The sequence below is a fragment of the Phyllobates terribilis genome, unplaced genomic scaffold (assembly GCF_046119375.1).
Source record: "Phyllobates terribilis strain yellow unplaced genomic scaffold, ASM4611937v1 Scaffold_2__4_contigs__length_985480577, whole genome shotgun sequence".
NCBI classification, from domain to species: Eukaryota; Metazoa; Chordata; class Amphibia; order Anura; family Dendrobatidae; genus Phyllobates; species Phyllobates terribilis.
The window spans coordinates 251,027,843-251,055,724 of NW_027362762.1; the positions used below are offsets into that span (position 1 = coordinate 251,027,843).

Sequence of the window (27,882 nt, forward strand, 5' to 3'; positions counted from 1 at the left end):
TTATATTCAGTTTGCAACCTGATGGAGGTCAGTATAGATGGACTATTAGAATGATGCTATGCCCAAAAGATTTTACTTCACTAGGTGCAGTAAAAAAATTGGTATTCTATACACAGGTGGTATATCTTGCAACACAGATAGGCTACTCCACTGACTAACACACTCTGCAATAGGCCAAAAAGGATTAGCTTTGCTAGATTCAGCCAAATGCTGTGAAAAAAACTTGCACAGCACTGGCACAGACTTGCCTGGCAAAAACTGATAGGAACTGATGTAACCTAGTCCTGAAAAGGACTCCAATTACAATTAGTCTTTACTCCCACAATCTATCTATTTAAGAGCACAGACCTGCTTCATAAAAGTCGTAGGAAATGCTGTAACCTAGTCCTTAAAAGGACTGCAATCACAACTATTCCCTACTCCCAAGCTATCTGTATATTTGTGCGAAAATTGGCTTGAAATTAACAAGGTATAGCGCACACAGCAACAGCGGTGCCGTCTAACACGCAGCTGCAGCAGTGAGAAAATGGTGGCGACGGGGAAAATGGCTTGGTCTTATAGGGCAAGGACATGTGACATACACTGCCAATCACACATGCCCTTGCTTGTGTGAAAAAAAGCACTTCGCTCCGTGTGTGCGCTGCTGATAGGCTGACAGATTGCACCTCCCCACTGCAAATGCGGGAAAGAGAAAAAAAAATGGAGATCTTCATTGTTCCTGCAGAGATCCATCCCCTGCCCCTCCCCCCGCCCCGCTGTACACTCAAACTGCGTATTAACATTAATTTTCATCATTACTGAGAAAAAATCCAGTTATGATTTTGGTGCACGAACAGTTATCGAACATAACCTCGAACAGCCAAATTTTTCTCAAATTGTTCGTGTTCGCCGACCGGCTCGAACACCGCCCCAAACAGCTCGAATTTGAGATTGGCGAACAGTTCGAGTAGAACAACGCTCATCTCTAGTAGTAAGTCTGAAATGCTAGAACATAAGGAAAAAATACCACAAAGGATCCCATTTTGGAAACTACACTGCTCAAAAAATTCATATAGGGGTGCAGTGAGTATTTTGAACCCACAACTTTATAACATTGGGCCCTGGCAATAAAAATGTACATATTTGCCAGTAAAATCTTATATTCGCTGCAAATTATTTTCATTTTTGTAAGGAGTAATAGGTGACAATGGTGATATCCCAAATGTAATTGGAAACTATAGTTTGGCAGTGCTTAGAAAGCAGGAGTATCATTTGACTTTAGGATAACAGGTTTTGCTGGAATAGTTTGTGGTTGCCCTTTGCCTAGTCTTTAAGGTACCAGAAAAGCAGAAAGACCCAAATGATGGGCCCATTTTGGAAATTACTCTGCTCATTGAATTCATCTAAGGGTGCAGTGACTATTTTGGCTTGACAGTTGTTTTACAGAAAAAAACATGAAATGGTTGTTTAAGAGTGAATATTGCAAATTTGACAGCCTATTATTGCCCAATACATTGTGCCTATCTTATGCTTTTGAGACACACTATTCTGGATCTGGGTCTTTCATTTTGCTTTTGCCCTACAAGTGGTAGCTAGCTGCAGTTTAGATACACTGTGGGGCTCAAAAAGGAGACGTGTCATTTGCCTTTGGGATTATGGATTTTGATTATTTTTTTTGGGGGGGAGCCCTATCACTTTTCTAGAGCTTTTGAGATACCTATGATGTTGAAACCCCCTATTTTTCAATTTTTTCAATTTACAAATGATTGACCTGAGTGGAGCTTTTGATTTGTGGTATACTTTGACATTTTTATTTGGTAGCATCTGACAGTTATCCCTAAACCATAGACTTCCATGCTAAAATATGTATTTTTTAACATATATAATCCAACGGGAGAAAAATAGCATCATTTGATACCATCATTGAGGCCTTGAGAAACTGTGTGTTCATGCAAAACAGAGTTGGCCAATTGGGACTCTGTCTGCCCTGCTGTGTATATTCAGGCTGGAATTAAAGATTAGCACCTAAGTGGTATCGAGTGCCTCTGTTTTTCTCCCTTGGGATTATGGATCACTGCTTTCTGTAAGCTGAGCACCGCTCCCTGTGCTTCTGTGCACCTACGTTGGGGTACAGTCCGATGGTTAGTGGATTTTGTGTTTTTTTTTTCCTGTGAAGCTGTCGGAATTCAGAGCCTGTAGTGCCTGTGAGAAATTTCATTTCCCATCATTAACATATATGTTTTTATAGTGAATGATTAGACATTATATTGAATTGGCATCATATAAAATTATACAACTTCACAAAATTTAAGACAATATGAAGGGATTGTAAAAGGTTTAGATATTGATGATCTACCTCTAAAATAGTTCATTGTAGTGGCCATGATCAAATGCTGCAGCTCGGCTCACATTCCTCTGACTTTAAGGGTCAAATCATCTACATAAAAGAGTTCATTCAGTTCACGTACAGATTGTCTTTTATATTTCCTAAAGTTATAGACAATTCCACAAATTTTTTACGGAATGGGATTTTAGACCTGAATTTATTATTTGCATTAGATAAAAAATATAATTGCTAACAAATGTTGTTTCAATGCATTAGAATTATCCAATGCTTAGAATATTTGAACAAAAAATTTCCCCCCAAGCATTGCTGCTTGACATCTGTATTTTATGCTGTTACATTATCTCCCATCTGATTTTTTTTGCAATCTGGATTAGGCAGACAAACCTGAACAGAAAAATATAAACTAAGGACAAGAAAAATAATGTATTTTAGCCAACATACTTTCCATCTATTTGTCTCATCAATCCTGTCTGTAATCTCTTTCTCATTTTTTACTTATCATCTCTCTTTTTGTCTTTTTCACCTTCACATCTCCCTTATCTCGATCTCGTACCTGCTCGGCTTATTCATGTTATCATTTTTCATAGAAGGGATGGGAAGGAAACAATTTTTTTGCCTTATAATGCCCTGAGTTTAGCTAAAAGCTTAATGTTTATTCTAAAATTAGACATTGTCACTGTGTGCACAATTATTAGGCAATTTTTGCTAATGAACAACAACAGTGCGATTGGACAATTCAAAAGGTTAATAAGCCTGAAACCTGAATATTTAAGAAAGTGAAAGTCAGGCTTTATCTTTCTTGGGGGAATATCTATGTATGCTTAATTATTGGGAAACTATTAGTGTGCAGCTAAATTACAGTAGTGTGTAAAAGTTTGGGCACCCCTGGTCAAAATTACTGTTATTGTGAAAAGCTAATCAAGTTGAAGATGAAATTATCTCTAAAAGGCCTAAAGTTAAAGATGACACATTTATTTTGTATTTTAGGCAAAAAAATATATATACTTTCATCTTTTACATTTTAAAAATGACAAAAAGGAAAATGGGCTGATGCAAAACTTTGGGCACCCTGCATGGTTCATACCTAGTAGCCCCTTTTTTTATCACAGATTGTAAATGCTTTTTGTAGCCAGACAAGAGTCTTTCAATTCTTGCTTAAGGGATTTTCATCCATTCTTCCAGGAAAATTCTCCACTCTGTGAGATTCCTGGGTCGTCTTGCATGAACTGCTGCTTTGAGGTCTATAAACTGATTTTAAAGAATTTTGAGATCAGATTACTGTCAGGGCCATTGTAAAACCTTCAGCTTGTGCCTTTTGAGGTAGTCTATTGTGGATTTTAACATGTGTTTAGGATTATTATCCATTTGTAGAAGCCATCCTGTTTTCAACTTCAGCTTTTTTACAGATGGTGTTATGTTTGCATCAAGAATTAGTAAAAATTTAATTGAATCTATTCTTCCCTCTACTCGTGAAAAGTTCCCTGTGCCATTGGCTGCAACACAACACCAAAGCATGATTGATCCACCCCCATGCTTAATGATTGGAGAGATGTTCTTTTCCTGAAATTCTGTGCCCTTTTTTCTCCACACTTACCTTGATCATTGTGGCCAAAGAGTTCTATTTTAACCTCATTGGGCCATAGGACTTGATTCCAAAGTGCATCAGACTTGTTTAGATGTTATTTTGCATATTTCTGACACTGAATTTTATGGTGAGGACGCAGGAGATGTTTTCTTCTGATGACTCTAACATGAAGGCCATATTTGTGCAGGTGTCTCTGAACAGTAGAACAAAGTACCACAACTGCAGAGTCTGCTAAATCTTTCTGAAGGTCTTTTCTAGTCAAGCGGGGGTTCTTATTTGCCTCTCTAGCAATCCTACAAGCAGCTCTCAGTGAAATTTTGCTTAGTATTCCTTTAGACCTTATCTTGACCTTCACTGTTGCCATTAACTGCCATTTCTTAACTAAATTTTGAACTGAGGAAAGGGCAACTTGAAAACACTTTGCTATCTTCTTATAGCCTTCTCCTGCTTTGTGGGCCTCCACCATTTTCATTTTCAGCGTGCTAGGCAAATGCTTAGAAGAACCTATTGCTGCTGTTTTTTGGCACAAGGTTAGAGGAGGCTGGGTTTTTATAAAGCCCGGAAATCTGCATCAACTTGCCTTTCCTAACGATGCTAGTAAACAAGCCATACCCCTAACAGGCTAATTATGGTCTGAAGTCAAAGTTATCTGAGTACACAAATCTCCAAGGCTGCCCAAACTTTTGCATTGGACCATTTTACTTTTGGTATTTTTTAAAATATAAAAAAATGACAATATATTTTTTTTGCCTAAAATGCAAAGGAAATGTGTCATCTTTAATTTTAGGCCTTTTAGAGATGATTTCATCTTCACTTTGCTTAACTGTTCTCAATAACAGTAATTTTAACCAGGGGTGCCCAAACTTTTACATGCCACTGCATCTGCTAAGTATCTTCATTTTCTCCTATTTTCTGGAGCAGTAATGCAATTCAAATTTCACATATTTCTTGTTTACATGCTAAAGTGCTACATCGTGATACTTTATTTGTTAGTTATGTATGGAGATATCTACTCTTAATATGCACCTGTACACACCAATTTTCTGTCTGGAAGTGACAGTCAGTCTTTTGATAATTTTTTGTGTGCAGAATTATAATACAGCTAGGAGAAAAACATAAAATTTTCCTTCTCAAATGTTTATATTTGTCAGTTAACCCCTTTAAAGCCCAAGACATATTAATACGTATCTGCACCCTGGGCTTTAAGAGCCTGATACGTATTAATACATCTTTGCGATCGAGCCCGCACACAAGCTGTGCGGGTGCGATCGCCGACGGGTGTCAGCTGATTGTCAAAGCTGACATCTGTTGCTATGTGCTGGGAGTAGTCCCGCATCGCTCCTGGCACATTAACCCCTGCAATACAGCGATTGAAGTCGATCGCAGCATTGTGCTGGCAAGGGGAGGTGATCAAGATACTCATCTCCTCTCCCGGCCTCCAGCGCTGTCAGCCGCGGCTTCCTGAATGTTGCTATGATGACCGGATGTCGTCATGACAACATCCGGGTCACCAGACAGCAGGAAGATATTTTGGTCATGCGCAGTGCATGACCAAAATATCTTCTGCATTTTAAGCACTGACAGCCTGTATATCACAAGGATAGTACTGCATTCCTGTGCTATACAGGCGATCAGAATAAAAAAGTGAAGTCCCATAGTGGGACAAAGAATAATAGTAAAAAAAAGTGTCAGAAAGGAAAAAAAACAAATTTGTAAAAAAAGAAAAAAAAAAAACTAATCCACGAAAAATAAAAATATAATGTACCCATCAATTAATATTATGAAAAAAAAACTATAAAAGTACACATATTTGGTATAGTCACATCCGGAACAACCTGACCTATAAAACTATTTCACTAGTTAACCCCTTTAGTGAACAGGGTAAAAAAAAAAAAAAAAAAAAGCAAAAAACAATGCTTTATCATTATACCGCCAAACAAAAAATGGAATAACACGCAATCAAAAAGACAAATAAAAATAGAAATGGTACCGCTGAAAATTTCATCTTGTCCCGCAAAAATCAAGCCACCATACAGCTCCATCAGCTGAAAAATAAAAAAGTTATAGCTCTCAGAATAAAGCGATGCAAAAAAAATATTTTTTTCTATAAAATAGCTTTTATTGTGTAAAAGCGCCAAAACATAGAAAAACGATATAAATGTGGTACCGCTGTAAACGTACTGACCCGAAGAATAAAGCTACCTTATAAATTTTACCACACGCGGAACAGCATAAAAATTTTTTTTTTAAAAATCAATTCCTGAATTGTTGTTTTTTGTTTAATCTGCCTCCCTAAAATCAGAATAGAAAGCGATCAAAAAATGTCACGTGCCTGAAAATCGCACCAATAAAAACGTCAACTCATCCCGCAAAAAATAAGCTGTCACATGACTCTTGGTCAATTTATGGAAAAATTATAGTTCTCAAAACATGGCGATGCAAAAACTAGATTTTACAAAGAAATGCGTCTTTTAGTGTGTGACAGCTGTCAATCATAAAAACCCGATATGATTCTGGTATCGCTGTAATCGCACCGACCCGAAGAATAAAGTCGTCTAATCACTTATTACGCACGAGGAACGGTGTAAAAAATAAACTTTCGGGTTAGGGTTATTGTTGTGTAAGGGTTAGGGTTAGGGTTAGGGTTGGGGTTAGGGTAAGGGCTAGGATTAGGGTTAGGGTTGGAGTTAGGGTTAGGCTAGGGTTTGGCTAGGGTTAGAGTCGGGCTAAGGTTGGGCTAGGGTTAGGGCTGGGCTAGGGTTAGGGTTGGGCTAGGGTTAGGAATGAGATTTTTTTCAAAAGTAAAAAAAAAAGATGACGATATGGCGACTAGTGTTGAGCGCAAATGCTCGCTACTTGAGTTTGCATCGGGTGCTCGGGTGTGCACTGAGTATCGTGGGTGCCCGAGTGACATGCTCAAGTCTCCACACCATATGCTTCGCGGCCAAAAAAATTTTGCTGGGATTGCCTGCCATGCACGAGCGATCCCCGCATATTTTTAATATGTTTAATAACCCACGATATATAGTGCATACCTGAGTACCCGATGCAAACTCAAGTAGCGAGCACTTGCGCTCAAGACTAATGACAACTTATTCAATATGATGACCTAATGTTATCAAATTCTGTGTCATACCTCTGGGTTCAAAATGTTCACTATACCCCTTGATAAAATCCTTGGAGGGGTGTAGTTTCAAAAATGGGGTCACTTGTGGGGGGTTTCCACTATTTAGGCACATCAGGGGCTCTCCAAACGCGACATGGCGTCAGCTCTTAATTTCAGCCAATTTTTCATTCAAAAAGTCACACAGTGCTCCTTCCCTTCTGAACTCTGTCATGCGCCCAAACACTGTATTTTCCCCACATATGGGATATTAGCGTACTCAGGAGAAATTGCACAACAGCAGTTTTTGGGGTCCATTTTCTCCTCTTACCCTTGTGAAAAAAAAAAAACTGGGGCTAAAACATAATTTTTGTGGAAAAAGTTTGATTTTTTATTTTCACGCCTCCATGTTTTAAACTTCAGTAAAACACTTGGGGGTTCAGGGTGCTCACCACACATATAGATAAGTTCCCTGAGGGGTCTAGTTTCCAAAATGGTGTCACTTCTTGGGGGTTTCTACTGTTTAGGCAAATCAGGGGCACATCCACTAATTATTCAAGCAAATTTTACATTCAAAAAGTCAAATGGTGCTCCTTCCCTTCCGAACCATGCCGTATGCCCAAGCAGTGGTTTTCCCCCACATATGGGGTATCAGCTTACTCAGGAGAGATTGCAAAACAAGTTGCATGGTGTAATTTCTCCTGTTACCTTTATGAAAAAGCAAAACTGGGGGCTGAAATCCACTTTTGTGGGAAAAATGTGAAAATTTTATTTTTACGGCTCAATGAATGCAACATGGCGTCCACTAATTATTCCAGCAAATTTTACATTCAAAAAGTCAAATGGCTCTCCTTCCCTTCCGAACCCTGTCATGCACCCAAACCGTGTTTTTTCCCCACATATGGGGTATCTGCGTGCTCTGACGAAATTGCACAACAAATTTAGGGGTCCATTTTTCCTGTTACCCCTGCAAAAATAAAATAAATTGGGTCTAAAGTAACATTTTTGTGAAAAAAGTTAAATGTTCATTTTTTTCTTCCACATTCCAAAAATTCCTGTGAAGCACCTGAAGGGTTAATAAAGTTCTTGAATGTGTTTTTGAGCACCTTGAGGGGTGTAGTTTTTAGAATGGAGTCACTTTTTGGTATTTTCTGTCATATAGACCCCACAAAATAACTTCAAATGTGATGTGGTCCCTAAAAAAATGGTTTTGTAAATTTTGTTGGAAAAATGAGAAATCGCTGGTCAAATTTTAACCCTTTTAGCTCCCTAATAAAAAAAAATGTGGCTCCAAAATTGTGATGATGTAAAGTAGACATGTGGGAAATGTTATTTATTAACTTTTTTGTGTGACATATCTCTCTGATTTAATGGCATAAACATTCAAATTTTGAAAATTGCAAAATTTTCAAGAAAGGTCCACATCTTGGGACGGAAACGTTGCTACAGCCACATGGGCTATTAAAAGACAATTTTTTCATCATCCGTTTGTGTGCTGCCTCCATTCTCTTTTTGGATATATACAGGACTGGTGTGTACCTGGGGAGCTTTGCACCTTTTTCTGTTTTTTCTGTGCTGCATTTGATCTATTTTTTTAATTAACTAAGTGACCACCTGGTTCTTCACTAGAGCCCCTAATGGTGTGGTTAGACTTGAACAAAGGTGGACGGAAGGTGCTACTCCAGGACAGACCCTGGAGTCACTGCAGCTGACCCCCAAAAGGACAGGGAAGCAGGACTGACCAGTAACTGGTTAACAGGAGGACATGTGGCTATTAGACAGAACAGATTTGGGATCAGGACTGCATGGCTGGTAAACAGGACAGTTACTGGATCAAAAACAGACAAGATAAGTTCAGGAACATAAGACAAACTCGGGTACAGGATCACAGGTGCAGGTTCAGATAGGACGGGTGAGGGTAACGGTATAGGTGCAGAGAAGATGGATCAGCTTCTGGACTTGGTTGAGGCAGGACAGGCTCAGGAACAGGTTACAGGAGGACAGACAGGATTATGTTCAGACAGGGCAGGCAGGACTGACAGGAGCGGGCTCAAGCAGGGCAGGCAGGGCGGACAGGAATAGGTTGGAGAGCACAGGTACAGTGGCCTTACAACTAAGAAGCAGGAAACACACTGATTACTAAAGTTGCTAATGCACCTCCCAATAGTGGAGGGTCCCTTAAATATCAGACGTCTCCCAGCGATTGGCTGGGAACGTTTTCAGAAGCATGCGCGCTGCCTCTTTAAGAGGTAGGGAGCGTGCGCTCCCTAAGCACACCCCTAGCAGACGTGCATGCTGTGTGCAGGGACTAGGAGGAAACAGACATGAGGGAGCATGGGAAGGTAAGTGAACACACATGTGTCCTGCTGGGAGGAGGAAGAGGACTCATGTGGAAGTGCAGGTGCTGTTCTAACAATGTGCATATTTGTACTTCAGTAATAATGGAAACATCTGAATAAAAGATTTAAAACTACTGAAGCAGCAAGCGTTGTGAAAACTAAAATTTGTGTAATTCTCAAAACTTTTTGCCATGACTCCAAAGGACTATTATATTTTATTTTATTATTTTAAAGTTTGGAATTTGCAGTTATTTGTATAGGCAAAAACAGTCCAATATGTATTGTAGTCACACATACACTATGGCTTTTTCACCAACCATTAAAAGACAATTGCTATATGGACTAAGCCTTCCAGATGTTAAAGGAGTTCTCCGGGAATATAAAAAAATAATAACTAAAGGAATTATAATTATAAATAAAATCTCCAATATATGTACTGCATTTAGCAAATCACAATCATTTTTGTCTAAGGAGCTAATCACTTTAGAATTAAAATGGCCACCACCTTGTTACACTGACAGAAGCCTCCCCTAGAATGTTAATAGGACAGAAACTTATGAGCATGTGCTCCATGTCCACTTACTGTGTAGAAAGATGTGTTCACAGTACATATTCTGATATAACAGCAAGGGTGTTGAGGTTAGAAGAGACTGTTCACCCTATCTAATCCAATAATAGATATACCATGGATGCTGTGGCAAGATTAGGCTGCTTATACTTCTGTCCACCCTGTCTATCCGATCTAATACTGGAGACACCAGCAAAGGGAAGACAAAGCTGCTCACACTGCTGTTGTCCTGTCTATCTGATCTAATACTAGAGATACTAAGGGTGACAAAGATAAGAAGAGGCTGATCAGACTGCTGTCCACCCTATCTATCTGATCTAATACTGGATATACTATACCAGGGGTGCTGAGGTAAGAAGAGGCTACTTACACGGCAGTCCACACTGTCTATATGATTTAATACTGAAAATACTAAGAGTGCTGAAGTAAGAAGAGGCTGCTCACACTGCTGTTAACCCTGTCTATTTTATCTAAAACTAAAGATGCCAGAGATGGTGAGGTAATAAGAGGCTGCTCACACTGCTGCCCATCATTGCCTTTTTGAATGACAATACATGCCATAGTTATCTCCGGGTCAAAGCAGTAGAGCTTCCTACTGCACATGCTCTATGGCTCCTGTCTTATTACCATTGTAGGACAGTTTTCTGCCAGTGTAACGGGGCAGTGGCCATTTTAATTTTATATTGATTACCTCCCTAAACAAAACAATGTTGATTTGCCAATTAAAAGTATTTAGGAATTTATTCATAGTTATATTCACATTATTTTTATTTATTTTCTATTTCCATAGAACCACTTTAAACAAGCCACATATGGTTATCAAAAGGTTGCACCATACATGAGCAAGGTGCTAGCCAGGTAATCCTTATTGGCCATAATGCTGTTCTGTGCAATGGCGATGATTATCAAGACTTTCTAATATAAAACTGACTTTGTTTCCTATTGCCACTAATGATAAGCCGCGAAAACATGAGGCTGCGAGGACTCAAACATGTCACTCGAGCACCCTCGATACTCATTGCATATCTGTGCACCGAAGGCAAACTCGAGTAACGAGCACTTGCGCTCATCACTAATAGCCACCAATCACAGTGCAGCTTTTATGCTTCCACCGCAGTTAATCCACCAGAGAAGTGAAAAGCTGAGCTCTGATTACTTGCTATGGGCAATAAGGCCAGTTTTCATCTTAAATATCTGTTATACATCTCACGCATTTATTATGTCCTATGTAATCAATACTGATTAGATACACATTAATACATAGATAAAGATTTGTAGTAGAATCAATTAGCTGTCACGGGTGTGTCACCACGAAGATCGTCACGATTACACAGCCTGACTTCTCGCAGCTGACTTTTTGGTGCTTTGTGTTTTTCGGCAGTGAGGGAGTTAATTCTCTCTCTCTCTGTGCTAGACGAGGTCCAGCCTCGCCCAGCTGCAATCAATGCTGCTGTAGTGAGACTCCTTCAAATGCCTGCTGGTCTGTTAGGGAAGTGTCGGTGAAAGCATTTCATGCACACTAACAGAGCGGATCGTGGTATTTGGAGTTTCAGAGATAAGTGTATTCGGAGAGTTTTTTCCCTTCCTCGCTTTATCATTTATCTCCTTTCCCGTTGGTGTTCCCTCTGTTGTAGTTGTGTAGTTTTTGTATGCAAGGTGGTTTTGGTTTTTCCCTTGTACTGTCTCATTCGTCTAAGTACTGTGTGTGGGCATATTATTACTTGTCCCCTTTTGTTGTGATCGGGGTCCTTCTCAGGACTAGATTACTTAGGTGCAGGGATCTTCAGGAGGTAGGGGTTATGCTGGTGGCCTGGACCTCTGTACCTTTAACAGTACCTCCAGGTTGAGGGATTAGTCAGGGCCCCAGCTTAGGGTCAGCTTAGGCCCCCTACCTCCAGTACACAGAGACAGCGTGACATTTTCACCGACCACTTAGATTTTCTCCAGCTACCATGGATCCAGTAGCCGGTCTAGCTCGGCAGTTGCAGAGTTTGTCCATGGAGCTGGCGGACGTTAGATCCAAGGTTTTGTATCCTCAGGAGCAAGCCGGACCAGAACCTAAAGTAGCTCTCCCTGACAGGTTCACTGGGGGGCGGGACAAGTTTTTTGTTTTCCGGGAGGCATGCAAGTTGTACTTTCGGCTGCGGCCTCGGTCATCGGGGAGTGAAGAACAAAGGGTGGGAATTGTCATCTCGCTCCTACAAGGGGACCCACAATCTTGGGCGTTCTCTCTTCCCCCGGGCTCCCCGGCTCTCCAGTCAGTGGATAGGTTTTTCGCTGCTCTGGGACTCGTATATGATGACCCAGATCGGATCTCCCTTGCTGAGTCTAAGTTACGTAGGATCCAGCAGGGAGATCGTCCGGCGGAGGAATTCTGTTCGGAGTTCCGTAGGTGGGCCACGGACACCCAGTGGAATGACCCGGCTCTTAGGAGCCAGTTTTGTCAAGGTTTATCCGACAAATTACAGGATGTGTTGGCACAGTATGACTCTCCCGCGTCACTGGAAGCCGCTATGGCCCTTGCTATTCGCGTTGACAGACGGCTTCGGGAGAGGTGCGGGATAACTCTACCCCCTGTGATGACTCCACCTCCTACAAGGTCCCCTCATATGGTGGTTCCCCTGGTCAGTCCAGAAGAGCCTATGCAATTAGGAGGGACATCATTTCGGGGGAGGGGACCGGTGGTGCGCCATAAGAGAGGAAGGTGTTTCTTCTGCGGGAGAAAGGGACATTTTATTGGGGGGTGTCCATCCCGTCCCTTGCAGAGTGAAGAGTCGTCGGAAAACTGTTGATCCCAGGTTGTGTGGTGGACGGCAATCTGGGAGTAGGTATTTCGTCCCTAGGTTCGTCTCAGTTTCTCGTACCGGCGGAGGTGGTGGTGGGTATGAGAACTGAGAGGATATCTGTTCTTCTGGATAGTGGGGCCGGGGCTAATCTGGTTGATGCTCGGTTTGCCCGGGTTCAAGGTATGCGATTGAGTGAGTTGGCTAAACCCATCCCCATATTCTCGATCGATGCCAGGCCTCTCGGTCAGGGAAGTTTTTTGCAAGCTGTGCATGACGTAAAACTTCAAGTGGGGGCGATACATAAAGAACTGTTGTCTTGCTACGTGTTGGAGGGTCTTCCCACTCCTATAGTGTTGGGCCTTCCTTGGTTAACTAAGCATAACCCGGTTATTAATTGGCAAACCAGAGAGATAAGCCAATGGAGTAAATTCTGTAATAAAAACTGCATGAACACGGTCATCGGTGCGGTTACTCCTTGGGTCTTACCTCCATTTCTGGCGGACTTTGAGGATGTATTCTCGGAGAAAGGGTGTCAGGAACTACCTCCTCATCGCGAGTATGACTGTTCTGTAAAACTGCTCCCTGAGGCCAAGTTACCTAAAGCTAGGTTGTATAACCTTTCTGGTCCTGAGAGGCAGGCCATGAAGGATTATATTTCAGATTGTCTGGCTAAGGGGCATATTAGACCTTCATCTTCACCGGTGGCTGCAGGGTTCTTCTTTGTTAAGAAGAAAGATGGAGGCCTACGCCCTTGCCTGGATTTCCGTGAACTTAATCGGATTACGGTCCGAGATCCGTATCCGCTCCCACTTATTCCCGATCTCTTTAATCAGATCGTGGGCGCCAAATGGTTCTCTAAGTTGGATCTCAGGGGGGCGTACAATCTGATTAGGATGAAGGAGGGGGATGAGTGGAAGACGGCGTTTAACACTCCGGAGGGGCATTATGAGAACCTTGTCATGCCATTCGGTCTGACTAATGCCCCGGCGGTGTTCCAACACTTTGTTAATGACATTTTTCGCCGCCTGGTGGGACAGTTTGTTGTCATATATCTGGATGATATCTTAATTTACTCGCCGGATCTGGTGTCTCATCAGGAGCACGTTAGGCAGGTGTTACAGATCTTGCGGGATAATAAACTGTATGCCAAATGGGAAAAGTGTGTGTTCGCCGTACAGGAACTCCAGTTTTTAGGCTTCCTGGTTTCAGCGTCCGGTTTTCGTATGGACCCTGGGAAAGTGCGGGCAGTTCTTGAGTGGGATCGGCCAGAGAATCTTAAGGCACTACAACGTTTCCTGGGGTTTGCTAATTATTACCGGAAGTTCATTCGTAATTTCTCGTCCATGATTAAGCCTCTCACAGACATGACTAAAAAGGGGACGGATTTTTCTAGGTGGTCTGACAAGGCTTGTCAAGCATTCTCCTCCTTGAAAAAATGTTTTGCCTCGGCACCCATACTCATTCAACCGGATGCGTCACAGCCATTCATTGTAGAGGTAGATGCTTCCGAGGTAGGGGTGGGAGCAGTATTGTCACAAGGTTCGTCCCCTGGTAAGTGGCATCCGTGCGCCTTTTTCTCTAAAAAATTGTCGTCCGCTGAGAGGAATTACGATGTCGGCAATAGGGAACTCTTGGCCATTAAGTTAGCTTTTGAGGAGTGGCGCCATTTTTTGGAGGGGGCAGTCCATCCGGTCACCGTCATCACCGATCACAAGAACCTGCTATATCTGGAGTCCGCGAAACGTCTGAATCCCAGACAAGCTAGGTGGTCATTGTTTTTTACCAGGTTTAATTTTGTCGTTACATATCGTCCTGGGTCAAAAAATGTAAAGGCGGATGCCTTATCTCGTAGTTTCCCTGGGGCCGGGAATACGGACGACCCGATTCCTATCCTTTAGGAGGGGGTGGTGGTTTCGGCAGTATGCTCTGAGCTGGAGGAGGAGGTATTGGAGGCTCAGGGGGACGCCCCTGTTGGACCTCCAGGGAGACTGTTTGTTCCAGATCAGTTGCGACAAAAGGTGATCGAGGCACACCATAACTCAGTTTTTGCAGGACACCCGGGGAGTAGAGCAACTGTGGATCTCCTCTCGCGTCGGTTTTGGTGGCCTAACTTACATAAGGAGGTGGTAACTTTTGTCGCGTCCTGTGGGGTTTGTGCGCGCTCTAAGACCTCACATACCCGTCCGTCTGGGGCCCTCTTACCTTTGAAGATCCCGGAGCGTCCTTGGACTCATCTGTCTATGGACTTTATTACGGACCTCCCTCCGTCTTCGGGTAAAACGGTCATACTCGTTGTAGTGGACAGGTTCAGCAAGATGGCACATTTTATCGCTCTTCCGGCTCTTCCTAATGCTAAAACTCTTGCGCAGGTGTTCATTGGGGAGATTGTGAGGCTTCACGGGGTACCCTCCGAGGTGGTGTCTGATCGGGGGTCTCAGTTTGTGTCCAAGTTCTGGAAGGCGTTTTGTGCACGGCGGGGTATGCATTTGTCGTTCTCATCGGCTTTTCATCCTCAGACCAATGGTCAGACGGAACGTATGAACCAGAGCTTGGAGACATATCTCCGGTGTTTTGTGTCAGAGAACCAGGAGGACTGCGCTTCTTTCTTACCTCTGGCAGAGTTTGCTCTTAATAATAGGCGGAGCGAGTCCACTGGTAAGTCCCCGTTTTTTGGGGCATATGGTTTTCACCCCCAGTTTTGTACTTTCAGTAGGGGGGGCTCTTCGGGGGTTCCTGAGGAGGAACGATTTTCCTCATCACTCGCTTCAGTATGGAGAGGGGTGCTGAAGAATCTGAATACTATGGGGAACCGATACAAACGTATGGCTGATAGGAGGAGAGTGTCTGGTCCGGACCTAAGTGTGAACGATCGGGTATGGTTGTCTACCAGGAATATAAAACTTAAGGTTCCCTCCTGGAAACTGGGTCCCAGGTTCATCGGGCCGTACAGAATCAGTTCTATTATTAATCCGGTGGCATTCCGTCTTGACCTCCCCCCTACGTTTAAAATTCACAACATGTTCCACAGATCGTTGCTTAAGAGGTATGTGGCGCCGGTGGTACCGTCACCTTTACCTCCCCCTCCAGTGGTGGTCAAGGGTAACTTGGAGTTCCAGGTATCGAGGGTCATCGATTCACGCTTTAATCGCCGGTCCCTTCAGTACCTGGTTCATTGGAAAAGGTATGTGTTATGTTCTGCTACCAAAGCTAAGGAAAGAGAGGAGATCTGTCCCTACTATAAGACTCAGCTGAATCCCTACGATGTAACAGGGAACCTGATCCTGCGATCAGACCTGCTAAAGTCCTAATCTAGTCTGTACGGAGACCTATAGATTTGGGGAGGGAATCCCTACAAGTACTAAGGACTGGGAGGAATATGGGACACCTCCTAACAGAAATAGCAGCAGACAGACGAACAAACAAAATAGATAGAACCTAGAGGTCCGTAGACCAAGCAAACTAACAGAGTTAGATACAGAGCACAGGCTAGCTAGAAAGTAGATATACAATGAAGTCCAGCAAAGCCAGAAGGGCGGAGCAGGATTAAATAGGCCAACAAGGTCATGTGACCAGCAAAGGAAAAAAAACCTAACAGCAAGGTTCTAACAGTACCCCCCCTTCTAAGAGGATCCTCCGGATCCCCTAGGACCAGGCTTATCAGGAAATCTCCTGTGAAACGCTCTGATAAGTCTGGACGCGGAAACATCATCTGACCTCACCCAAGAGTTATCCTCGGGTCCGAAACCTTTCCAGGCCACAAGATACTGCAAACTACCTCTATACCGTCTAGAGTCAAGGATGCGAGAAATTTCATATTCCCCGTCCTCCACCACCGGAGGAACAGAGGCAGAGGCGTCACCATCCGACACAACAGCTTTTTTTAACAGAGAGACATGAAAGACCGGATTAATTCTCCAGGAGGTAGGAACCTCCAACCTAACAGCAGATTGGTTGACAACCTGAAGCACCTTAAAGGGCCCTACAAACTTGGGACCCAATTTCTTAGAAGGAATCCTCAACCGCAGATTCCTAGAGGACAACCAAACCATGTCACCAACAGCGAACAAAACCTCCTGTCGTTTCCTATCAAAGTAGTCTTTAGATTTTCTGTTGGCCTCCTGAAGATTACCACGCACATCCGTCCAAACTCTTTCCAAATCACCGGAAAAATTCTCCTCCTCAGGCACGGCAGATCCCAACTTGGAGAACGACCCAAACGACGGATGTCTCCCAGAACAACAAAAAAAAGGCGAACAACCAGCAGAAGAAGATGTATGATTGTTCAGAGCAAATTCGGCAAGTGGCAGAAACTCAGACCACCCCTCTTGATTGTCTGCCACAAAACAACGCAAGAACTGCTCAACATCCTGGTTTTTCCTTTCTGTCTGGCCATTAGATTCAGGATGATATCCGGACGAAAACGACAAATGAATTCCCAACCTGTCACAAAAGGCACGCCAAAAACGAGCCACGAACTGAGGACCCCTATCAGAAACAATGTCAGTAGGAACGCCATGAAGTCTGACAATTTCCTTGACAAAGGCCTTAGTGAGAGTTTTAGCGCAGGGCAGTTTGACGAAGGGAACCAAGTGACACATCTTGCTAAAACGGTCCACGACCACCCAGATGACAGTAAAACCCTCAGAGGGGGGAAGGTCAGTTATAAAGTCCATAGCCAAATGTGTCCAAGGAGCACTGGGGACCTCCAAAGGACAAAGCAACCCCGCAGCAGGAGTATGTGAGGACTTAGATCTAGCACATATAGTACATTGGCGCACCCACTTAATGACTTCCTTCTGCCATCCAGGCCACCAAAAACTGCGACCCACCAGTCTCTTGGTCTCAGAGATTCCGGGATGACCTGCCAACCGAGATTCGTGACACTCAACAAACAAATCTCTCCTAAAGGTCCCAGGCACAAACAACCTCCCATGAGGAGTGTTAGATGGGGCATTCTCCTGAGCTTTAAGAATCTCATCTTCCAAAACGGAGTCTAAAGCAGCTATCACAACACCTTCTTGTAAAATGTTTTCCTCTTTCTCAGCACCGACTATGGGAGAAAAACTGCGAGACAAGGCATCCGCCTTAACATTCTTAGTACCAGGGATGTAAGTAACGGAGAAATTAAACCGCGAGAAAAACAGTGCCCACCTAGCCTGACGGGCATTCAGGCGCTTGGCAGCGTCAAGATATATCAGATTTTTATGATCCGTAAGAACCTGAACGGGAAATTCCGCACCTTCCAAGAAGTGGCGCCAGTGTTCAAATGCGAGTTTAATAGCCAATAATTCCCGATTACCAATATCGTAATTCAATTCAGTCTCCGAAAATTTTTTTGAAAAAAATGCACAGGGATGTAATCCATCCCCGTTATCCTGAGACAATACTGCGCCAACCCCCACAGAGGAAGCATCAACCTCAACCAAAAACGGCCTAGTAACATCAGGCTGCATAAGGATGGGAGCAGAGGTGAACCTCTCCTTGAGATACACAAAAGCTTCAATGGCCTCAGAAGACCACTGAACCGCATCAGCACCTTTCCTGGTGAGATCAGTCAGAGGTTTGACAATACTAGAAAAATTTTTTATGAATTTTCTATAGTAATTGGCGAAACCCAAAAACCTCTGTATTGATTTCAAACCAATAGGCCTAGGCCATTCCTGCACAGCCTGAACCTTAACCGGATCCATCTCAAAACCTTTGCTGGAGATAATGTAGCCCAAAAAACTAATTCTCTGTACAGCGAACTCACATTTCTCCAGCTTAGCAAAAAGCGAATTGTCCATTAATAACTGTAATACCTCACGCACGCTCCGCCAATGAGACTCCAGATCTGGCGAATAAATCAAAATGTCATCCAAATACACAACCACATTTTTACCGATCAAAGGTCTAAGGATGTCATTAATCAGATTCTGAAAAAATGCAGGAGCATTAGTAAGACCAAAAGGCATAACCAGATTCTCAAAATGACCCACAGGAGTGTTAAAAGCAGTCTTCCATTCATCACCCTCCTTCATGCGCAACAGATTGTATGCCCCCTTAAGGTCAATTTTAGAGAACCACTTGGCCCCCAATAACTGGTTAAACAGATCAGGAATCAATGGCAGTGGGTAAGGATTGCGTACCGTAATTTTGTTAATCTCACGAAAATCCAGACAAGGACGTAAACCGCCGTCCTTTTTTTTTACAAAAAAAAATCCAACCGCCACAGGAGACTTAGAGGGCCTAATGTGACCGGCGGCCAAACTTGTCTGTATGTATTCCTCCAAAGCCTTCCTCTCAGGAATAGTAAGGTTAAATAAACGACTTTTAGGAAGAGTCGCTCCAGGGACAAATTCAATAGAACAATCATAGTCTCTATGGGGAGGCAAAACCTGCGATTCCTTCTCAGAAAAAACTCTCCAAAAATCCTGAATAGGAACAGGCAATTCTCCCCTATCCAAAGCTGCAATACGCCCGTTACAACACTTGTCATAACATTTATGGCTCCAGGATTTAATTTCACTGGTAGACCAATCCAGTACAGGATTGTGAAATTTTAACCAGGGCAAACCCAATATTACTGGAGAAGGCAAGTTATTCAACACTACCAAATCCAATTTCTCATGGTGAACACCATTAATAGTGAGAGGAAATTCACTGACCTTGAGAGTAATATTCTTCAAAGGGGAGCCATCCACAGAAACCACAGCAATGGGGGATGATAAAGGTTCAGGTTTTAAATTGAGTTTTTCCACGAATCCCCCATCAATAACATTCAGTGTAGACCCGCAATCAACAAACACCCGAAATTCCATTAATTTTTCCTGAGCAATCGTGGAAGCAGCTAAAAATATACCCTTGGAATTTAAACAGGCAATACGGGCGTGACTGACCATTTTTTTTTCTTTCTTCATACGAAGCTCACAGCCTTTAATCAAATGACCAGATTTTCCACAATAGAAACACAAGCCTTCTGAAAAACGACGGTGTTTTTCTTGAGAGCGAGGTGCCACCGATCCAATCTCCATCGGTTCACCACTGTTAGTACACACATTATCATAACCAGAAACTGACATAGCAGAGGATTTGCTCTCATTAACCCTAGCACGCAGTCTTCTGTCCACCCGTATAGCTAATTGCATAGCCTGTTGCAAATCCTCAGGTGTAGGATAAGCAATTAGCAGGTCTTTAACCTTTTCACTGAGCCCAGCAAGAAATAGGCTTTTCAGAGCAGAATCGTTCCACCCTGTTTGAGTGGACCAACGACGAAAATGTGTACAGTATTTTTCCATATTACCTGATCCTTGTTTTAAACGTCTCAACTCAGTCTCAGCTGATGCCACACGGTCAGGATCATCATATAATAGTCCTAAAGCAGAAAAAAAACTATCCACTGATCTGAAGCATGTATCACTAGGTTGCAAAGAAAAGGCCCACTCCTGAGGCTCTTTGCGCAAAAGTGACATTATGAACCCTACGCGCTGGGATTCATCCCCAGAGGACTTGGGTCTCAAACGAAAATACAATAAGCAAGCATTTTTAAATGAAAAAAATTCTCGATGTTCACCAAAAAATAAATCCGGCAAACATACCTTAGGCTCCAAGAAATATGCTCCAGGACAGTTACTCACGTGCTGACGGAGCTCGGCCACTTCCAGAGAGAGTCCCTGCAGGTGTTTAGCCAAATCCTGAACCGACACCATGATGGAACAAAAAAAAATCTTTCCTTAGAGAATTTACAGGCTGGACTTACTGTTATGTTCTGCTACCAAAGCTAAGGAAAGAGAGGAGATCTGTCCCTACTATAAGACTCAGCTGAATCCCTACGATGTAACAGGGAACCTGATCCTGCGATCAGACCTGCTAAAGTCCTAATCTAGTCTGTACGGAGACCTATAGATTTGGGGAGGGAATCCCTACAAGTACTAAGGACTGGGAGGAATATGGGACACCTCCTAACAGAAATAGCAGCAGACAGACGAACAAACAAAATAGATAGAACCTAGAGGTCCGTAGACCAAGCAAACTAACAGAGTTAGATACAGAGCACAGGCTAGCTAGAAAGTAGATATACAATGAAGTCCAGCAAAGCCAGAAGGGCGGAGCAGGATTAAATAGGCCAACAAGGTCATGTGACCAGCAAAGGAAAAAAAACCTAACAGCAAGGTTCTAACAGTATGGTCCTGAGGAGAGGATGTGGGTTCCTGCGTCGGATATTAACGCAGACCGATTTGTTCGGGCCTTCCACACGACTCACCCGGATAAACCTGGCCCTGAGGGTCCGGAGGCCCCTCGTAGAAGGGGGGGTACTGTCACGGGTGTGTCGCCACGAAGATCGTCACGATTACACAGCCTGACTTCTCGCAGCTGACTTTTTGGTGCTTTGTGTTTTTCGGCAGTGAGGGAGTTAATTCTCTCTCTCTCTGTGCTAGACGAGGTCCAGCCTCGCCCAGCTGCAATCAATGCTGCTGTAGTGAGACTCCTTCAAATGCCTGCTGGTCTGTTAGGGAAGTGTCGGTGAAAGCATTTCATGCAGACTAACAGAGCGGATCGTGGTATTTGGAGTTTCAGAGATAAGTGTATTCGGAGAGTTTTTTCCCTTCCTCGCTTTATCATTTATCTCCTTTCCCGTTGGTGTTCCCTCTGTTGTAGTTGTGTAGTTTTTGTATGCAAGGTGGTTTTGGTTTTTCCCTTGTACTGTCTCGTTCGTCTAAGTACTGTGTGTGGGCATATTATTACTTGTCCCCTTTTGTTGTGATCGGGGTCCTTCTCAGGACTAGATTACTTAGGTGCAGGGATCCTCAGGAGGTAGGAGTTACGCTGGCGGCCTGGACCTCTGTACCTTTAACAGTACCTCCAGGTTGAGGGATTAGTCAGGGCCCCAGCTTAGGGTCAGCTTAGGCCCCCTACCTCCAGTACACAGAGACAGCGTGACATTAGCAATACATTCATGACATGGGGCATTCTGTTTAATTTCTTTTCCCTATCTATGATACAATGGACATTGGTTGAGGCTGCAGTGTATGATTGTGTCACAGCCACATTGTATCCCACCTGTTTGCAAACACCTGTGACTCAATATGTTGGTTCTGACAAAATGTGATGTTACATGGGATATGGAACCTCATTTTGCTATGTTGTTCATTCAAAAATGTATTTTAATTTACTCCCTCTTTTAAAACAGTGGCTCTTTTACAGATTAACTGTTCTTTTAATTTTTATTTCATAAATTCATATTAAACATGAAACTAAGCAACTTGTTAATATATCAAAAGATATTTGCTTATTTCTCCTCCTGGACAGATCTTTCACTCTCAATTCACAGCATAACTCTGTAAAATCTGGACAGATCTTTTATTCTCAGTTTATAGCATAAATCTGTAAAAGCTGTATTCAGTGAAGACAGGAAATGACAGTTGGTACTTTCTATAATGAAGGGAGGGAGAGGAGCTAGAGGCAGACACAGAAATTCGGCTGCATGTTCTCCTGAAACGGCAGTTACAGTTCTCCATAGAATTTTATGAGCACCAACTGTCATCTCCTACCTCAGTAATGGGAAAATCTGTGTTCATTGAAGATAGATTTTAGCTGTGATTTGAGAATTTAGAGAATTAATGTTCAGCCCAGGAGGAGAGAGAAGCAGATATCTCTAATAATATATAGTACAAAGTTACTTATTTTCACGGAAATAAGAGATTCATGGGAAAAAAGTAAAAATTTACTCTTTAAATAGTGCGACATGAGAATTTGACAACTATATCAAAAAAGTTGTTGCAGAAAAACACTTCTGTGACTGTGACGTTGCACTTCTATTGCTGTTTCTCACTCCAAACATCATGTTGTACCAGTGATGCCTGGAACAAACCCTAGTGAAGCCGGGGCTCTGGCGATTTTTATAAAGCAGCAGTTAGATACATTATTTAGAATGTTACTTTTTGTACATTTTGTCTTGCGGATATCACACCTTTCACATTCTCTGCTCTTACAGTACATACATTATACTTAGGTACAATACCTCTTTACGCAGTATAACGATCTATAGCAGTCTCCCTTTATGGCTTTGTAAAAGCAACCATTGTTAGATTGGCATATTACATTAATTAAATATAATGCATCCTCTCATTATACAGGGAAGAAAGGATTTTATTTTGTATGAAACTGTTAAACTTACACTTTAAAAGTAACAATAGGGTGAGAAAAGAAAAACGAGAGAAAAGCCTGAAGAAAAACTGACAAATAATAAGCTGTACTGGGAATGGTTCTCGTGTTAAGAGGAATGACTGAAAGCTTGCTGCTGTAGGGAGAGTAAAATATGCATGACAGGACAAGGCAGCCGGCATCAGATAAGGCATGTAGCTGCGCTGGTCAGGCGGCATTAGAGCTTGACTTCTATGGCAGCCTGGGATTAAAATAAAATCCACAGCCCTATCTTCACATGGTCATCTTGGGCATACATAATCGGTTATATAACAATACATCTACAATATATTATATTTTTCAGTTTTGAAAATACAGTAAAAATCTCCTGCTTTACAATGATTCATAGTGAACAATGGCCAAGTATAATAAATAAATCATGTTACTTGCTGCTATCTTCCACAATACACTATGGTACACTCGAGAAGTTCCACACTGAAGATTCAAAGAGGCTTTACTAGAATCAAAGTTATTTCTTTACTAAACTATAAAATGATCCTACCGGTGGAACGCCCACTGATGATGAGAATAAGGACTTTCTTTCCCCCATTCTCATAATTGGTAGGTGTTTCGGTGATAAAGCCCCAAGTGATCAGATACATACTTTTTATTCATCCTGAAGACATGGGATAAGTTTTATTTGGAGAAAACCCCATTAATATTGAATTAAAGTGGTGCTTCAGGAAAAAAATAAAGTAATAGTAAAACATGGTCCATGTTTCTAATATAGTGTTTTTTTAAAAGAGCCATTCTCAAGGGTTGCAGCTGTAAGAAGGTGGAGAGTCTGTTACATCTTTACATACAATTATGTCTCATTCATGGACAAATGATGGGTTTACAGAGCTGTGTTCATGTATTCTATGTCCATGACGATATGGGAATGAATAAACTATGCTATTTGGCAGTACAATACTACAATTTTCCCAAGGCAGTGACAATATCCTGTAAGTACAATAATGCTGTATTGGAAAACTATGGATTGCATTACCATGGAAAAGCGGATGCCTATATGCTTGACATCTCCACAAACAATACTCTGGAGTAATCAATTACAATATATCATCTGGCAGCTTGATGGAATAATCTGGGCCTGGCAGATGTCAACACTTCCTCAATACATGAATAGTGACAACTGAAAAGTTAGGTGGTTTATAGCTATAAGCTATATTGTATTCTAATCAATTGTATACTTTCAACTTTATTGCAATATACTGGATAGTGAAAGATACTTTCCTATTTCCGCAGGGTAATTTTCCCATGCAAACATTGAGGTCTATAATAATGTTGTACAGACATTTATTGGTCCTAAAACTGAACCCCAACAAACATTTATGGGAACGGAAATGAAATGTAGTATCCTAGCTTGGCCTTCTATCCAAATTAGCCTATGTTACAGTGCTACAACACATTTGTAACCTATATTTAAAAAACTTTTTTTAAATGCTTCCACATAAACAAAAATACTGTTATAGATACAGATGAAGACTCAACGATAATGTCCAATGAGATGTTCAACAAGCAAATGATAGGATGACCATGAATCCACATTTGTTTGGCCAAACATGGATAAAGGTATAGATGCTAGTAACCAGTTGCTTATTTTTTTTACTACCTTGCATAATGCCACTAACTCCACAGCTCTTTACAGACATCATCAATTGACCCATTAGGGCTCACAATCAAAATCAGTATGTCTTTGGGGTGTGGGAGGAAATTTGGGAAGAACATACTAACTTATTGCAGATGTTGTCCTTGGTGGGATTTGAACCCATGTCCACAGCGCTGTCTACTGAGCTAGCGTGCTTATAAAACCTTACTGCGATTTCACCTTTTAGAAGAACAGATATCTCAAAGGTACTTGGTCTGTGATGACCAGTTTTGTCTGTCACAGCATTGTGAGTATCACAAAAGATTTTTATTTCAATGATGGACAACTCCCACCACTTATCTTGAGTCAAGAGGAAAAGAAGGACACATCTCTACATCATTATTATATACTTTGAAAACTCCTTCACCTTTTCTTTGATAAATCCCATCTGTTATCTTATACAATTAACTTAAATGAAATGTTTTTTCTTCTGATTAGCTTCTTGGAGAACATCTTTTATGTTTCACCGTACTACGCATTTCTCCAATTCAGCTTGTATTTCATAATTACATTCATTAATAATGTTGAGCATTGAACACAAAATGGCACATCATGCATGGATATTTGGTTTGATAGGTATATACACTGCAATGAAAATATTACATTTAATAGGAAGGTGGGTTATACCCTTGAACAATTACAGTATCGATCTGTACATTACCATTTGCTTACTCGAAAAATAAACCCCTCTCTGATACAATACTGACTGGCTGCCACATAACTGTTAAATACTGCACCATATTAAGAGGCAATTATGCATTGCCTAAACTAAGTTACAATGCTTTATGAAAAGTGTTATCTATAATGGCTTACATTTTATCCTTAGAACATTTATTGTAGCTTTATGTGATAAAAAACTAATGTGATAATGTAAAATTATTTCCTTATATCAGAAGACATCGTGCAGGGAAGGAGATTTTGTAAATTTTATGCAATGATAATGTAAGCTGTAAAATGGCTCTTAAAAAAGAAGATATTCCCATGAATCAGCTTTTAGAATAATTTTAAAGATGTAGAAAGGTAATATGTTCACTATACAGTGAGATTTGCATATTTATCCTCATAATATGGAATGTGGGCATTAGAACTCTATGTCAAATTTTTCAATTTAAAGCTATGTGTTATAGATGAGCAGACAGACTGATCAATTTCATTAACACAGGAGTAGGTACAGGTAGCCATGAAAATTGGACTTGTAGTTAGCAACCAATTAGATTGCTGCTCTTACTTTCCAAAGGATATGTCAAAAATAAGATCTAGAATTGAGTTACTATTGGCATCTAATATAGTTTTTCTCTTGCACTAGTTCAGATAAATCCCACCAATTAGTGTGTATTGTTCTTCATTACATAACAAGTATCAGTATCCACTGTGGACTGAAACGTTGCCGCATGGGCCATTAAATCATCTATTTTTTTCACCATTTTTGTGTGCTGCTTCCATATTTTTGGATATATTGTAGACTGGGGATCTCTGCACCAAAGTCTTTGCTGGTGCTGTTCATTACTCATCTTTTCTATGTATGTAAGTATATACAGAATATGTCCCAATGAGGCTTTTGGCGCCTAATGTATATAGTTGGAATACAAAGCTCTGATTCTGGGTAATCCATTGACTAGAAATCTAAATTCAGAAACTCCACTAAAGTTTACCATTTAGAGGTCACTGGCTAGACCAACACTTTCCTGAACTCTTTAGAAAATATAAGATTCATATACTACAAAATGGAATAATACAATAAACTTACCCTAACCGAAAAAACGAGGGTCGGTGAAAAGGTGTCAGTGCCTAGTGATGGAGCCGCATCAGTTCTATAAATGACTTTTCCATAGTCGTTGGGAGCGTGCAAGAAAGTCGCAGTACAAGCGAGGCAGTTGCATTGTACAGTGGTGCCACCCTGCAAGTTAAAGATGATGAGTAAAATATACTACTTAATTTTCATTCGCTGCCAATTGGCTGTCATTCAATTTCAATGCAAACTATAAGCGTATTGAACATCCTCCAATGTGAGATAGTTCTCACCCAAGCATATGTCACTCATATAACAGAATCTTCACGGTGCTATGCTAATCATAAAATCACAGCAATAAAAATAGCAATGTAATCAAAATCCATTTATAAGTAAATACGTTATTTTTCCAGTTTAGGATGACGGCATTGATATGTAAGATTATATAGATCTATGTATTGCTTATTGTTAAGCAGCAATAAGTACTGAAATAATAATAATAATAACACAAAAATGACAGCCAGCCAAATAAACTGAATGTAAAGTGAAAGCTATTGATAGTTGTCTTATGTTAAAATAGGGAAATACTGGTATTAAAGAAGATGACAGAAAACAGACAGGCAGTAGGAGGAGAAATAGAAAGATATAAAAACGTTACTGCTATTACGAAGAATGAATTGTACTATATACAAATTAAAGATCAGAAATTTTGTTTTATGTATTTATTAAGATGGAAAATTGTAACTATTGCATGATGGATATATGGTTTTATACAAGACAAGAATATAATAAAAGTTACCAAATGTTTTTTTTGACAATTAGTCAGAAAATTAGACAATTTCCAGTCCCAAACTGTTAATTTCCAATGGTCATTTCCATTATTATTCATAAATTGTTATTCCTTTAGCTTGATTTTCTATTTGCATTTGTAAATAATTTGAAAAACTTTTAACCACAACAGGTTAAAAGCTGGATGGTGTCATCAACCAAATAAGACTATTTCTGTAATAAATAAAAAAATGATTTTGCTAATATACAAGATAAAGACATGGATTCTTCGCAATTTTTAAAAAAAAGTAACACTCCATTTCAGTCAAGGAGGACAAAGAAAACCATCTAATTACGTGTTTCAAGCCTATAGTGATAGTGATGTGACTAAGGACCATATAGGCTTGAAATACATAATCAGATAGTATTTCTTTGTCCTTGACTGATATGGTGTGTTACTTTTTAAGTAGATTAAATAAATAATCCATTTTTTTTTAATATCTTACATGCTGCTAAAATCCCTTTTTTGGTCAATGCTGGTTCTGCTATTGAACATAAAGTCCATATTCACACAATTTATCTCACTATTAAAGATATTATCCAAGGGATGGGATATCAGGCCATCTCGAAGCAAAAACAGTAGTTTTATAGGACATGAACCATCAGACACCATACTAGAAAGATCACTTGTCTTCAAAATATATACCAAAGGAACTAAGTGATCCCACTCCAGGCCACTGCCTAGAAACCATCCTTTCAGCTACATTTTCATAGTGTTTAAGACTATGCTTAAGCACAAAAGTCCTTATGGTTATCAGAAACCAAACAAAAAATGTTGGACTTTTTAA

At 41.1% G+C, this 27,882-nt stretch overlaps 1 protein-coding gene across 1 annotated transcript in view; it reads right to left on the reverse strand.

Annotated features, from left to right (window-relative positions):
- Positions 1–26,652, reverse strand: part of LOC141245425 (protocadherin-9-like) — a 1,804,993-nt gene extending 1,778,341 nt beyond the window's left edge. Inside the window, exons 1-2 of the mRNA XM_073669068.1 lie at positions 26,620–26,652; positions 26,285–26,434 (exon numbers count right to left, since the gene is read on the reverse strand). Of these exons, the coding sequence (XP_073525169.1) occupies positions 26,285–26,434; positions 26,620–26,652 (183 nt within the window). The remainder of the gene's footprint in view (positions 1–26,284; positions 26,435–26,619) is intronic.
- Positions 26,653–27,882: the final 1,230 nt, after the last annotated feature.